General features: G+C 24.9%; 2 protein-coding genes across 3 annotated transcripts in view; one reads left to right on the top strand and one right to left on the bottom strand.

Moving 5' to 3' along the window:
* The window catches only part of LOC126903455 (E3 ubiquitin-protein ligase AMFR-like), a 21,644-nt gene extending 7,917 nt beyond the window's left edge, over positions 1 to 13,727 (bottom strand). Inside the window, exons 1-3 of one of the 2 annotated variants that reach the window (XM_050681593.1) lie at positions 13,680 to 13,727; positions 12,325 to 12,539; positions 3,601 to 3,858 (exon numbers count right to left, since the gene is read on the bottom strand). In XM_050681593.1, coding sequence (XP_050537550.1) covers positions 3,601 to 3,858; positions 12,325 to 12,539; positions 13,680 to 13,707 — 501 coding nt within the window. In that variant the 5' untranslated portion in view covers positions 13,708 to 13,727. Of the gene's footprint in view, positions 1 to 3,600; positions 3,859 to 6,134; positions 6,393 to 12,324; positions 12,850 to 13,679 lie in introns of those variants that run through there. The other variant, XM_050681592.1, reaches the window with a different exon arrangement.
* Positions 13,728 to 14,282: 555 nt separating this feature from the next.
* On the top strand, positions 14,283 to 16,854 carry LOC126903453 (uncharacterized). The gene is made up of 3 exons (XM_050681578.1): positions 14,283 to 14,505; positions 14,666 to 14,928; positions 14,982 to 16,854. Exons 1-3 carry the CDS (start codon positions 14,474 to 14,476, stop codon positions 16,802 to 16,804), a joined length of 2,118 nt encoding a protein of 705 aa, XP_050537535.1. The 5' UTR covers positions 14,283 to 14,473; the 3' UTR covers positions 16,805 to 16,854.
* The last annotated feature ends 324 nt before the right edge of the window (positions 16,855 to 17,178 follow it).

Raw genomic sequence — 17,178 nt, 5'->3', positions numbered from 1 at the left:
AATTTTCACACAAAAATAGCATTCGGTAGCCGTTTTCACCATGAAGACAAGTCCAGAGGTCAAATTTTTTTTTTTCAAATTAAAGTACATTACATTAGCTTTAATTTAAGATATATATAAAAGTGTCAGACCTTCCGGAACATTTTCAAAAGTTAAGTTGAAAAAGTTAATTTTTTGTGAAAAAGTTGTCATTTTAAATCCCCCCCTGTGGGCAGGTTAAGTGTCAGATTTACAAAAAAAATATACCAAATGATAGGTAAAGACATCAAGCATCTATATAAAAAAAAATTATATTGATATGTTCATTTTTGAAAAAGTTACGGCAGTTTTTAGTAAAAAAAATTGAAAAAATTTCGAAAATTAGCGATTTTTAAATTTGTAATTTTTTTGGAGGTTTCCCCCATTTACGGGGAACGAGGGAAATTTTTTCAATTTTGTAGGGTAATGTCTTCGACTAGATACGATTTGTGATCTTTTGACGTATCGTTGAAAGTAATCCGTTCGGTGAGAGCTGAGAAAAAGTGGTAACAGACACAAAAAAAAACACATCATAGTAAAACCAATACCTTCTCAGCTTCGCATCGAAGCTAAAATACATGCATTAATGCACGTATTTTTTTTTAACATAAAAATAATCTTTTTTTTTTAATGATAAACATAAAACACCATCTTTGGTCTTAAAAGTGGGAAAAAAATTACATAAGCACCTATTTTTTTTTTCAACAAATTATTCTGATAGGATAATTGGTTTAATGAATATAGTACCTATCAATAAGTGATAATCATTCGTAAAACTTTTTAACGTCAAAATATAGTGATGTTGTTAATTTTTTACGAATTTTAATAAAATATTAGTAATAAAAACTTAGTTATATTAGTATCCTTTACGGTTTTTTAAATTATACTAAATTAAAGTTAGTAGATTTGTTTTTTATTTGAGATCACAACAAGTATTTTAATTAGAGAATAGATAAAATTATTAATTTTATATTCAATTATAATAAGTTAATTTGCCACAATAAACTTTTAAAATAATTTTGAAGTTCCATAAATTCTTAATTGTTTGATAACTAGCTGAGATACCCTTGTACATATCATTAACTGGTGCCTTTAAAATAAATCTTTAATAGGCCTAATAGAAAATGTAGTACATTTTGAAACAATAATAAAACATTTAATTTTAATTTTAAATCAAGTTTTAAAACATATCATAGGTGAAAATTAGAGACTTTATAGAACTTATATAACAAAGCCCTATAAACTTCCTTTTATAAATATTACTAAACATTTTATTACTCCCATATACACCTCATTCAAAATCTGAAAATATTGCTAATTTTTAGAGAAAAATATTTTTTTTAATGGAAGCAAATATGCAACTAATGAAATATTTAGGAGGATAAAACTTCCCAAGTCTTCACTCTTAAATTTATCATGATACAGATAATACAATCTTTTCATTCAAATGAATGAAGTTTTTTAATCTCACAACAATTAAATTTACTTAATTTAAAAATTTCAAAAATAAAATACTTAGTAAGTATTATATAATACAAAAATGATTAATCACATAGAAATTACAATGTATACGAAGTTTGTTAACGTCATCAAAATTAAATAATAGCAAATCGAATAATAATTACATAGATTTACTATGTAAATAATTTTTATTAATAGAAATGTTTTCATTTTTGACATTGAAATATATATTTATAATATAGTAAGAAAATATTTCCTGATATAAACTTGTTATGTTAATTAAATTCAGTATCATCATAGTAAAAAATTTAAATATCAATATAAAATTTAAAAAAAATGTTTAATTCGTGACCATTTTTAAATGCACTATTTTTGTGTATGCAAATTAATAATCTATCGAGCTGAGAAGTCAGACATAAGTTTTTATGTTTTCAAAAACTACTGAAAACTTAAAAAAAAAATTAAAGTATCATAAAACTTTAATTTCTGTTATCTTTATTTCTAAATATAAGAAATATATAATATCCCACTATGTTGTGATATTTTTAATAACTTTTAGCCCATCAAATATTTTATGTTACTTTTTCTTTTAAATAATTTGTACAGATTTAAATTACGTTAAAAGCATATTTTTTATTAATACATCAAACAAAGAAAATTTTTTTTTAATATAAAAATTATCATTCTTTACAAACAATTTTAATACATAGATACAAATTTAGGATAAGTACTTATTAAGTTACAAGGATTTAATACAAAGAATGGATTATAGACCGTAGGCGGAATATACGTACACATATACAGACTGTATCCACTTTATAAATAAAAATTTTTGTAACTTGCAAAATAATTGTCCAAAAATCATCATTAACCCATTAAAATTAAAAATTTTGAAATTTAAAAAAATAATAATATGCTTTTAACATGATGAAAAACTATAAAAATTATTATTTTTTTAAGTATATTTAGTATTATTGAGTAACTTTAATTAATTGTTAAAAATAAATGAATACTTCACTATGTTTTGGCATAATTAACATTAAATCAAACTAAAAATTAACATCTAAAAATAACATGTATCTGTTGATAACATTGTTATCGCAAATATTGTAGATTCTTTACTTTTGACTAGTCTTCATAATAATTGTACATGATAACAAATTAAATATTTTACATCAAAAGCTTTTATTACTATTCTTTTTGTAATAATACAATTCGTTTATATATAATTTTGTTCCAATTTTATTTTACTGAAAGCTCTCAAAAACTACAGTATGATATTTTCAAATAATATAAATTGTTTCAATTTAATTGACTTAATAAATATATATTTGTAATTTCAACAAAATTTAATTTTAGGTTGCCTTATAATATAAATATTCTCTCACTTTGATCGTGCTAAATAATTATTGACATAGGTGAATTTTAATATGTTGTGACAACAGTCCCATGATATTTAATAACACACATAATTATGAATTTGTGAGGTCTAAATTTACAGACTTTTGTCTTAATGTTTTTCATATCATTAAATCTTTAGAGCTATCATTGGTTTTGGGAGGAGCTAATTGCAATTTTTTTTATTTTGTAGATTAATAATACAGTGTATTATAAAGTATAAAAAAAAATAAAATCGTAAAATCATTTAATATTCATTTTGTACGTTGTAATTTGCACCGATCTCTATGCTTAATCATATTTTATTTTCTATATTTTTCTTTCTTACTTTTAAGCAAATTAAAAACAAATTTCTAGACAATTGGTATTAAACTTCATTTATCGTTTAAAATACTATTGAAACAATATATTAAATTAGTTACACATCTAATATTACGCACCAATTTGCAAGGGCGTATTTAGAACTTATTTTAGGAGAGCTTATTTGTTTTTTCATTTTGGTAAGCACATAAGAAAATTTCTTTGTAAAAAAAAATGATGACAAAAAAAAGTTCTTTAAAGACATATTTTTAAATATATCAAAAGTGCTAGGTCAATGGAGGCAATCTTTTCACCTTGTCAACCCTTACTACATACAATTAAGATTCTACTGAAAATGTTGTAAAAAAACACTTCTTGATTAAAGTTTCATATAAATTAATTAAAATAGAATATTACACTTACATATTCAAATCGATCTTTACACAAACTAGTCATTAGATGTAGAAAACCGAGAGTGGAATACCAAAATAACCATAGGGCTACTTTGTCTAATGTGTATGCTTTTAAAATAATGAACATAAATATGAACTTGTAGATAACCCAATTCCATAAACGTTCACGAAATTGGACATGTTCTACGGGTCTTAAATTACCGAGAACTAGTGACTGTACAACTGCACCAATCATTACGATGCTACATAAAGCACCATTACATAAAACCTGAAAAAAAAAAATTAATTAGATAAAGTAATTATTAATAGGAGTTCTACTGTTTAATAACAATGCATTTCAATAATATTATATTGAAAATATATATAACTAATAATATAACTAGAGTAAAGTGACAATTTTTAATTTAAGTCGTAAGTATTTTCAAATGCGAAAAGAATACATGAGAAAAGAACTTCGAATCAATTTATTTGTTCTGTGTAAATTTTCTTAGACAATATTTAAGCTCTTAAAACCAGTTTGTTACGTAAAAATAATAGAAACATTTCATAAAAAATCTAAAATAAATACTCTAAATAGTATTTAATAGTTTATAGTGTTTTTTTTTGTTCAAATTTTCGCTAGCATTGTAAATACAGGAGTATATAATAAGTTTTGATTTACCCCGATATTCTTTGATTACTTGTATTAATAAAATAATAATTGATAAAATGCATAATTATTTTTTAGTTTTTTGAACAATTTATTTGGAATTCACTAAACCATTAATTAATAACAATGTAAAACATATTTTTTTTAATCCTAGAATAAAGTATACATTTTCTGAATTTAAATTATATTACATGAAAGTAAATTAAAACATTTATAATTAATACAAATAATAATGGAACTTAATTTAGAAGAGAAGGATATAAACGGCTTAAAATACAGAAAAAAATACAATACTACTCTTTTGTATTCTCAACTTTTAATTAGAATTGCATAAACCTTATTAATAATACATAAAAATGAAGGTCATACGCATTATTATATGTAAACGCAATGAAAAATTTCATAGTGTTAATAAAATTTGAATTGATTTTATAAAATATTATACAATATGTTAAATGGAATAATTTTGATTAAATTTAAATAATTATTTACCTTTGACAAAACCGTATAGACAACTAGCATAATATAGAGAAATTTTAGATTTTTTCTAATCGGGTATTAAATTTTTAATTTTTGATGTAAATACAGGGTATGATTGACACCAATTGACTTAATTTGAATATAGGTGTATTGAATACTTAATATAAAAGCAAATTACAGTGTTTTCCAATTGTACAGAGAACAAAAGGCATGTCACTGTATAAATTGTTCTGTGGTTGTCGTTGAAAATTTATTTCATAGTAACGCCGTTATAGTCAGGATTTTATTAATAGATAATTTTTGGTAATAGCTAATTAATTAATTCATTAATGTAAAGGGTAATAATTATTCTATTAAATGAAAACCTCGATTTTCTTTAACTCGTGTTAAATAATATCAACTTCACTGAGTAAAAAGTAAATTTTCGTCCAAGCATATTTACGCTAGTAAGTTTTATATGAGATATATTATATATTAATATAAAAATACATTAAAATATAAATACTATTACACTAAGGTTAACCCATAGACAAGTATACTAAGTTATGGGTTAACCATAACTCTTAAATATGTAGAATTGTGAGTTATTCATTAACATATACGTGTTAATTTGTACTGGAAGAATATACAGTGTAAACTATGTCATATTATCAATACATTGGTAATTATTGTTAATATGAATTTTTCTGACCTTACAATAAAAGAAAATAAGTTAAAGTGTAAATATATAGCTATTATACATGCTTATGTAAAATTTATTATTTAATGTTTCTCAAGAACTAATGCGTTGTATTAAAAATGCACGAGATACAAATCATAACAAATAATAAGATCAAATATTTCTATTCTAATCACAAAACGCTTCGGTGCAGATCTGTAGATAGTGTTTAATTTTAAAAAATTGGTGGATTAGTTCAAAAGCTACATGATCTCCTATTTCCTTGTTTATATCCTGATTTCAAGTTTTATGATTTAAAAGTGTAATATATGAATAAATATATATATATATATTTATATATATATATATATATATATTTATGTATATATATATATATATTTATAAACTTCATTTATCGTTTAAAATACTATTGAAACAATATATTAAATTAGTTACACATCTAATATTACGCACCAATTTGCAAGGGCGTATTTAGAACTTATTTTAGGAGAGCTTATTTGTTTTTTCATTTTGGTAAGCACATAAGAAAATTTCTTTGTAAAAAAAAATGATGACAAAAAAAAGTTCTTTAAAGACATATTTTTAAATATATCAAAAGTGCTAGGTCAATGGAGGCAATCTTTTCACCTTGTCAACCCTTACTACATACAATTAAGATTCTACTGAAAATGTTGTAAAAAAACACTTCTTGATTAAAGTTTCATATAAATTAATTAAAATAGAATATTACACTTACATATTCAAATCGATCTTTACACAAACTAGTCATTAGATGTAGAAAACCGAGAGTGGAATACCAAAATAACCATAGGGCTACTTTGTCTAATGTGTATGCTTTTAAAATAATGAACATAAATATGAACTTGTAGATAACCCAATTCCATAAACGTTCACGAAATTGGACATGTTCTACGGGTCTTAAATTACCGAGAACTAGTGACTGTACAACTGCACCAATCATTACGATGCTACATAAAGCACCATTACATAAAACCTGAAAAAAAAAAATTAATTAGATAAAGTAATTATTAATAGGAGTTCTACTGTTTAATAACAATGCATTTCAATAATATTATATTGAAAATATATATAACTAATAATATAACTAGAGTAAAGTGACAATTTTTAATTTAAGTCGTAAGTATTTTCAAATGCGANAACCCTGTATATTTAAAAATGTCAGTATTTCCGTAACACATACAAAAATTAAGTAGAAAAAGTTCTTTTTTCTACATGCATTTTTAAGTTTTTAACCCCCTCTGTATAAAGGGTAATGGTCCGATTTAAAAAAAAGTATGTCGCATAAAAGAAAAATATAAATAGTACTTCTCATGAAAAAATTGTAATGATCCATACATTTTTCAAAAAGTTATATAAATATAAAGTTAAAAACGGTAGCACAGTGAGGTCGCGGCATAGTGGAGACATTGCCAGTATAGATTTAATCTGACAGTGATTAAAATCACTATCATAAGAAACGCTTCGATGCAAATCTGTAGATAGTGTTTAATTTTAAAAAATTGATGGATAATTGCAAAAGCAACATCAACTTCTATTAAAATAAAATACAAAACCCATAATTATCATACAAAAATAGTATATTTTTCAATATGGTAGCCATTTGCGTATAGAAGATAGATCGTCGGGACAAATTTTTTTTTTTCATTTTATAGTATATATTATAACGTTTGATTTGATATATGTTTAAAGGACGCAGTATTTCCGGAACATTTTCAAAAGTGCAGTTGAAAAAGATCTATGTCTTTTACAATATTTTAAGTTTTGAACGCCCCCTATATAAGGGGAAATTGTCCAATTTTAATAAAAAGTATGTCAAATGAAAGATGTACTTATAATGTATTTAGAAAAAAAAAATTTGTGCTGATATATACATTTTTCAAAAAGTTATAGCATTTTTAAGTTGAAAATTTAAAATCGAAAATCGAAAATTTTAACACAAAAATAGTGTTTTTTTAACTACGGCAGCCGTTTAAATGTAGAAAAAAAAGTGTCGGGACAAATTTTTTTTTTTCATTTTGTAGTACATAAAATAAGCTTTAATTTGATATATGTTTAAAGGACGCAGTATTTCCGGAACATTTTCAAAAATTAAGTTGAAAAAATTAATTTTTGTAAAAAAGTTGCCATTTTAAATCCCCCCCAATGAGCAGGTTAAGTGATAGATTTTCAAAAAAATGATATCAAATGAAAGGTAAATGTCTAAGGTTTTAGTATAAAAAAAAATTATGTTGATTTGTTGATTTTTCAAAAAGTTATGGAAGTTTTAAGAAAAAAAAGTGAAAAAATTTCGAAAATTAGCGATTTTTAAATTTGTAATTTTGAACACTTTCAAAAGTTAAGTTGAAAAAGTTGTCATTTTAAATCCCTTCTGTGGGCAGGTAAAGAGTCAAATTTATAAAAAAAAAAATGATAGGTAAAGACATCAAGCGTCTATAAAAAAAATTACATTGATTTGGTCATTTTTGATAAAGTTATAGCAATTTAAAATTTAAAAAATTAGTGATTTTTAAATTTGTAATTTTTTTGGAGATTTCCCTCATTTACGGGAAACGAGGGAAATTTTTTAAATTTTTGAGGGTAATGCCTTCGACTAGATACGATTTTTGATCTTTTGGCGTATCGTTGAAAGAAATCGGTTCGATGAGAGCTGAGAAAAAGTGGTAACAGCCAAAAAAAAACACATAGTAAAATTAATACCTTCTCAGCTTCGCATCGAAACTAAAATGAATGACAGATAAATTTTGAATTAACATTATATTCACAATAAATATTTAATTAACAAATTAATAAATTAAAGTAAACCTATTCAAATCAACTATTTTATCAATTTTATTAGCTTGGTATTTCACCAGACATGCCTTTTATTAATTAAACATTTTCTAGAAGTCAAACCCGATTTATCCTTTCATTGACGTCTCATACAATTACCTACAGGAGTAACTATTAGAAAATTAAAGAGTGTAAGACTCCTTCAAACACTTTTAAATATTAAAATTAATTCTAAGTCCAGGAAACGCATCCACATGATCGATGTTTTATAACCAGGATTTATGTAGACAGTTATTTGTGTACGAATTATACTCAAAGCGAGAAAAACACGCTTAAGATATGAACTTGAATCAAAAGAATTATATAAAAGTAGAGACATGTAATGACTAAATTAACTTAACAAAATAACATAACAATGTTATGTAGTGAGAATAAAAGTTGTTTTCGACTGAATTTGGTAAGCCACCTAAAGTAAATATACAAAGTGTTCAAAAAGTTAGGAAACCGGTTAATTGTTACAAAATATAGAACAATAGAAACCATTTTTCTTATTTACTGAAAACCTATTCGTGTGAGTGAACGTTGGCTTGGATTACTTTTAAAAATTAACGATTGTATTTTAAAACATTTCTTTCACTTTATAAACTTAAAATACAGAATATTTGTCACAAATTCTCAAAAAATTTTAATTATTAAAAATGCATAATTTTTTAAATGTAAATGTTAGCAGAATCCAAGTATTAAAAAATTTTTTTTTTACTAATAATAGTAATATAATTTAAATTAAGTAACATATAGAGTCAATAATTGTACCTAACAGGTTTTTGATTTGCTATTGAGCTGGAGGTTACATGAGTTGGTTCCCTGTCCTTCTGCGCCAACTACTTTATTATACAAATAAGATACGGAACTTATATGAGGTCACCTAGATTTTTAATCGTAATATACACAAAAAGTACTTTAGTCCAAGTCATCAGCATTTTCGAATGTAAATTTTTTAAGATAAAAAATATGTGAAATTAAAAATTATCTTGCGTATAACCTTATTTGTTAAATGCACAGTGTGCATTGCACACATTTAATTTTTGATATAAATTTATTTTTAATACACATTATTATTTAAGGTTAACCTAATGACATTAGTAATACTTCCGGAATCCGGTTTTAAGCTACCCTACGAATAATTGGCGATCATTAGATGAACAAATAAATATTTTAAGACAAATCGAAAATTATTTTAATTATGAAATCTTCTTGTGTATATCTTAAAAATCGGTATGTAATATGTATTGATTACTATTTTGTTTCTTTTTTAGCGATCCGCACAGTGGGTTACTCATTTTAAATATATGTTATACATATTAAAAAAAAACACGTTTTTAGAGGACTCATTTGATTAGAAGCGTAAATAAAGGAAGATGAAAAGGATAGATCTGAGCGTACTTACAACAAAATTATTGGAAGTACTAAATTTTTTCCCACCCTAAAAATATTTTCATATAACAAGATAAAAATATTTTTTAAATTTTGGGAATTCTAATTATAAAAAGGGGGTGGTTCCAATACCTTTAATCCATTCTAAATTGTGCCTATGAGTATATTCTCTAAGAATAAAAATATTTATATGATGTAGAGACATTTATTTTGGAGAGTAGTGAACATTTTTCTTATAAAGGGTTTTTCAATAGGGACGCTACAAAAGTTTTTTTAAATAAATCAAAAACGGTTTTGGATATCAATGAAATTCTTTATTCAATTGAAAGTACATTCGATGCCATTATGTATGGAACTCGATTTCTTTTGCATGGCCACCACGGGCACGCTTGCAGAAGTCCAGACGCTGAACCCAATTTTCGACGGTTTTCAAGCATAAATCGGCCGATACTGCTGCAATCTCACGTTCGATATTCGTACGAAGTTTATCAATCGTCGCTGGCTTGTTGGCATAGACCATAGACTTGACGTAGCCCCACAGGAAATAGTCTAACGGCGTCAAATCGCACGACCGAGGCGGCCAATTGACTGGGCCATTTCGTGAGATAACACGTTCACCAAACTTGGTTTTCAATAAATCGATTGTGACATTCGCTGTGTGGCTTGTGGCGCCGTCCTGTTGAAACCACATATTGTCCAAGTCCATATCATCCAATTCGGGCCAAAAATATTCGGTTATCATTGAGCGGTAGCGATTCCCATTCACAGTAACGTGCCGGTCTTGATCATCACGGAAGAAGTACGGCGACGCCGCAGGCCCNTCATAAATTGCACGTAGGGCTCTTAAAGTTGAGGCCACTGACTCCGAATTTCGGTAGTAAATTTTAATAATTTCGACTCGTTGTTGGATCGTATATCTTTCCATGATGAAATGGCAAACCTTACTGAAGAGAAATGTCAAGAGAGCGGGAAAAAATATAGCGTCGTTTGCTGTCCCTATCGGTTTACTTTTGTAGCGTCCCTATTGAAAAACCCTTTATATTCCCCTCAGAACAACACCCTAGTTATATCACTGTGTTTGATGAGTCCTAAATAGCATCATACAAAAAAAATTGTCTATCAAACATATTTTTAGGCAAATAATAAATTGTTGGACTTCAATTTTGTCTTTGGCATTGTTTGATTTAAATTCACAAAATATACTCTTTATCTGCTCATAAGATGGTGGATATTACTTATAAACATTTTTACAAGTTTAAGTTAAGCATTATTTTAAGGCATGTAGTTTTTCAGAAACATTGTTTAAAATTTATTAAATCTAAATAAATTAAATATTTTTAGTGAATTATTTATTAAACTTTTGATCACTAAATTAAGATCTTATGCTTTCACTTTTAGTGCAGGAGGCAACTGGAAACCACTGCAGTTAACTCTTTACATAGTAAAACACTAGTTAAACTGTAGTTGATTGGTGTCAAATCAACTTATTAATTAATTTAATTCCAATATCAGAAACAGATAAGAAACACAAGAAGATTCTGTTTACTATCAACCTCAGCTATAATGATTTATATAAAATCTTAAATGTTAATATTTCAAATTATTATGCAATATTTCAATTTTTCAAAAATTCGCAGTTTGAACAAAAATAGATGTTAAAGAACATTTTTATTTGATTGAAGCACCAAATAATTTACTACTAAAAGGTATAAGTTATTTTAATAAATGAACAATGAAGTCAATTTTAATTTTTAAGTTATTTAATTTTAAACTTTGTTTTCACCCATAATTTCAGAGAATTTCTAAAAAAAAAAATACTGTAACTTTCAAACCCACTTTTAACACCATTCTAAGATAATGACACATAAACATAATATTTTTCCTTCTCTATATCATAAGTAAGGAATAAATTATTTAAGAGACAACAAAGGGAGTTCGAACTTCTTATTTTAAATGTACAACATCCCAAATACGATATATTGATATTCAAAATATAATAATTCAAACTTTTAAAAAAAATTTTTTTTGAAGAAGCATAATATGTTACACAATGATTATATTTTAACTTAATGATCAGAAATTTTATATTTAATTAATTGTAACTAAATACCTAAGACTAAAATTGCATTAAAATTTAAAATGAACACAAGTAATTAAACTCGTGATCCATTATATTATACTACATAATGGCAATTATATGGGTAGTATTATAGATTTTGGGATAACCTTTTTATTATATTTAAATACGAATTCTTAAATTAGATTTTATAAGTTTATATATAAATATATAATAAAAGTTAGAACTGCTATTTCGACAATTATTAAAAAATAATTTTAGTAATAAATAACCACAATCAACATAGAGATATAATATAAAAATGTATGACTAATGTAGTATATAAATTAATTTTTTTTATTAAGTTGAAAATTACATTATTTCAAATAAAAAAAAAGTTCTATTTTTCATAAATAAATTACAACTCTATCATAAGTTAAAAGGGTCATTTAGAAGATAAAATTAAAGAGGCAGTTGTCCCTTATGTTACACATAAACACATCACAGATTTAAAAAGTTAATTTAATTAAATTTACTTATTAAAATGTAATCTTACAGAAAATTATTGGAAAAATTGAATTGTTTAATTAAACTATTTTATTAGTTTTATCACAATTATATATATCAAACATATTAAAGTACTTACTAAAAAGCACAAAGGGTCTTGTAACATAAATGCTAAGACATTTAGCATTTGTTCATAATATTTATCTATTGGATCAGTAGATGAGGTGTTTTCAACTGATTTTAATGAGATATCAGTATCATGTGTCGCATTAGAGCTATATTTAACTGAATAATATGTAGCTGCTGATAGGGATACGACTGTAGCCGAAACATACGTTGACAATTTTGGAACAGGTAATCGATCAATCATCATAAAAGACATTTTCACTTTAAACTTTAAGACATTCAGACATATAGTTTAAATTAATTTAAACAGACGCGTCCACAATATTATTGTATTCATGTAAAATTATTTTTGAAAACTATTCTAGTTTAATTTAAATATTTATAAGTTGATATGAGACAACACAAAACAAGTATTATTAAACAAAGAATAAAATAAAAATATCTTTACAATTAATTCCAACACAAATTCAGAAAAACAACACCGACTACGACACACAGAAGATTAACATACGACTGCCCACAAAAACAGATTGCTTATTGTTGACTGATAAAATTTGCAAAACAAAACGTGAATCATGATAGGAATAAGAAATATATGGTGTTTTGACGTCATTTAATTAAATTTTTAACTACTAGCTCGCTCTATGAGTTTAATTTATCTATTGCTTTTACAATAATTTAATATTCTAACATAAGAAAGTTGAAACAAGTTTGAATCATAGCCGGCAATCATAGGCAATCTTTAAATAATATTAAAGGGGATGTGAAGTCAATTTTGCCGACTGTTGGTGATAAATTTGTGAATTAAAAAACGTTTATATGTAAAAAATATAACGATATGAATTTAAGTGCAAGAGTTGTCACGTACTTTTACTATAAAATTTAAAATTGAAATCCATGTTATGTATAGATTTTAAACTGACAAAAATGAAATGTTTTTCATATATTTTTAATTTTTCCAACAATTTAACTTAATTTGAATTTTATGAAAACTACTAAAAAATTTTTTTTTAATTTTTGAAGGGCTAATTTTATTGCAGCTAGTACTTTATGTATTTAATTAATAGACAACTTAATCCCGATAGTGGCGTGGAAGGTATCGTATTCTTCCTACTCAGCAGAATTATTCGTTTTAATCGGAAATTTTTTAATATATGAGGATGCAACAAAAAAATAATAATTAAATAGAGGTCACATGATTTATTTAACGGCAAAGTAAGCATCTATGTTGTATTTAATTATGATGACTAAGGGAGAGGCTGTTAAAATCGGACTTTTCACTATATTTATAAAATGATTATAAATAGGCTTTTAAAAAAGAAAGGGATATGACTGTAGCCGAAATATACGTTGACAATTTTGAAATAGGTAATCGATCAATCATCATAAAAGACATTTTTACTTTAAACTTTAAGATATTCAAACATATAGTTTAAATTGATTTAATTATTTATTAATATAAATAATTTATATTAAATATTAATATAAATTAATTATTTTAATTATTTAAATATTAAAAAAAATAGACGCGTCCACAATATTATTGTGTTCTTGTAAAATTATTTTTGAAAACTATTCTAGTTTAATTAAAAATAAATCCCTACATTTACTCAGAGTATGATCTGCCCAATAAAAGTGCAAAGTTGACCGGTTCCAATTTTCATAAAAATAAAACTGGGACAAATACCCAAGTTGCCACGTTCCAAATGACGCCTCTGTTTAAGTTTTCTGTTTTTTATATAACATATTTTAGAAAGGGTTCTTTGTACATAATATGATCATATTGATTCCAAGGAAAGCAAGAATTTGTTTTTTTTTTTAAATATAATCAAATCATTTTATGATGATAAATTCCATCCTTCGCTGTTGAAGAATGAAAGTTCTAGTATGATTAGTACAGTAACCTTTATGATTACCAAATGTTACTATTCTTTCGCTGTTTCTTATCTTAATCAACCACAATACTGTGTTGAAAATTGATAGTACTATATTTGATTAATTTAAAATCAGTTTGAATAATTTTGTCATGTTATTTCCATTACTTAATATTTTAATGTATTTGTCATGTAATATTACGACTAATTGTTAAAATAGTTTCTTTTTCTATTGTTGAATTAATTAAATAAATTGAGACGATAGGTCTTAATTTCACTGAATTCACAATGTCCAACATAGATTTTGAAAATATTCGAAGGTAAAATGTTAAAAGTTACTTAGTCATGATTAATTTTTTTTATGTACATTATAACTTAAATATATATTGAGTAATTCTTTTATTTTTTAGTAATTTAATTTAGTTGTGCACATTTATCAAAAATATATTAAAAATAATTTGGTTGTTTTTTTTATTTTAGGTATCATTCAGTTGAATGTGCTTTCTGTGGATTTTTATTTCGAAATAAAATAAGCCTTAAGAATCATTTGGATTCCATGCATAATGGAAACATTAAAGTATCCAACTTTAAGACAAAAAGACCTAGAAAATGTAGTGTATTACATTGTTTAGAACATGGATGTACTTGTAAATTTTACAATAAACAACTGTTCATAAGTCATTTAAAATTTGACCATAATATTGAGTTTAATATACAATATTTAAATTTCACTTCAATAAATGGTAATATATTATTTTAATATCAATTCTCTTAATATTAATTACTATCTTTATAGATTTTTTAACATGGAAAGAAGACTTTGAACATGAAAATAAATGTCGTTATGTTCGAGTTACTGGTTGTAAAAAGTTGCCAGATGGAAAAAAATTATCATATTATTATTGTAATCGATCTACATATTTTACTAGTAAATCTAAAGGTGTTAGAAAACGAAATACTCCTTTAAAAGTTAAAGGTCTTTGTACAGCATCAATGAAAGAAACTCAAAATAGCAATGGGTCCATAAATTTATTGTTATGTGCAACACATTATGGTCATAATATTTCATCAGAACACATGCGTATGTCTAAGCGTGAACGAGAAGAAATTACTGAACTTATTCAAAGAGGAGATCATCCTGATTTTGTTATAAATGCTGCACGAGCCAAAGCTTCTGATTCATTAAATCGTATACATTTGTTAAATAGAAAAGATATTAAAAACATTGAACGAAAATTAGGTATTAAACATCCAGAATATATTAAACAACGTACAATCAATGATCTCAATACTGATAGGTGGATTTTAAAGTTATTACGGACTCCAGATAATCCAATTATATTTTATAAACCAAATAATGTAGAATACATTGGCTTTGAACAAAGTGATTTAATACTAATATTTATGACTCGAAATCAACACTATTGGATCAATAAATTTGGAAGTGATGGGATATTTATGGTGACTGAGATGAAGATGATACAAGCTGGGCTTTATTTGACTGTATTATATGTTTGTGATGAATTCAATGGAATGTTACCTGTATGCTTTATGATATGTAATGATAGTAAAATTTATCAAACTTTTTTTTTAAACACAATTTTAAGTAAAGTTGGAACTGTTTATGCTAAAGCTTTAATCACTGATGATAATTATGATTTATATGAAAGTTGGTGTTCCATTATGTCACCTGTTATACATGTGATTAATCAAAGGTATATTGATAATCAAATTATTGATAAACTTCAGAGTGAAGTTGATGATCAAAATTTACAACATGAAATCTATGACAAAATATGTTCTTTTTTTATTGAACCTGGGAAAAGTATTAAAGAAGAAATTATAAACTATAATGAAAATTTTTTAAATAGTAAGGATGCTACAAAGCAATTTGGAATATACTTTGATCAAATGTTTACAAAAAGAGCTTATATGTGGGCCTTTTGTTACTTAAAGGAATCGCTTAACTTAAATCAAATGATTGATATTGATACAATCTATAATAGAATATTAGTACTTTGTGAGAATAAAAAACATTTCACTTCAAATTTATCTAAAAATATGCATGTATTTTTTACAGCACTTTTAGATATACAAAAAATAAGAAAAGCCAGAATTGAAGAAACTAATATAATGATAATAAATAATCATAAAAATGCATTTTGTTATAATTCAACTCATATATTTCCAGTATCTAGAAATGCCTGGAAAATTAAATTAGAAGATGGAACTGATACTAACTTTGTTACTGTTATTCGAAAATGTTGCAAAATAACAGACTGTACTGTTAAGTGTGAAGGATGTTATGATATTTGTGCCCATATGTTTGAATGTTCATGCAGCAATGGTAAAGTAAATATATGCGAACATGTTCATATGTTAGGAATATTTAATAAGCGAACAGAAAATGAATTTAATGAAGAGATTCAGAAAGAAGAATCAGAAATTAATGATTTAAAAACTAATATTATGTTAAAGTTAAAAAGCGTTATCAACAATATTAACTTTATCAATAATGAGGACACACTTAGGAGAATAAATGTTTCTTTAGGAAGAGTGCAAAATAGCATAACTAAAATAAAATGCACCAAAGACTGGTATTATGAAGATGATGATTAAAGTATTATTTTAGTATCTTGCTATACTTTATGTTGTAATTAATATTTATGCCTTTTTTTTATTTATAATTACTTAATATATTATCAGTATATTAGTATATAAAATATTTGTTACTTAAAAAAAATGTCTTACACTTATTAATGTCTCTTTTATTTATAACATAATAATAAACTTATATGTAACTCATATACTATAATGTAGACAACATTATTATTATATGTAATCTAGTCTTTTTTACTATTTAATTAAATAATTTATTTATAGTATAAAAGTTAATGATTTTTTTTTTTTTTAATTACTCTTATATACTTAGAAGTAAATTTTAACTAAATGTGTAAATTGCACTCTTAACTACCATTATACAGTATAATGAT

The sequence above is a fragment of the Daktulosphaira vitifoliae genome, unplaced genomic scaffold (assembly GCF_025091365.1).
Source record: "Daktulosphaira vitifoliae isolate Bord-2020 unplaced genomic scaffold, ASM2509136v1 Scaffold_4, whole genome shotgun sequence".
Taxonomy (NCBI): Eukaryota; Metazoa; Arthropoda; class Insecta; order Hemiptera; family Phylloxeridae; genus Daktulosphaira; species Daktulosphaira vitifoliae.
Note: the sequence above shows the minus strand (reverse complement) of the source record. Positions and strands in the feature narration are given on the sequence as shown.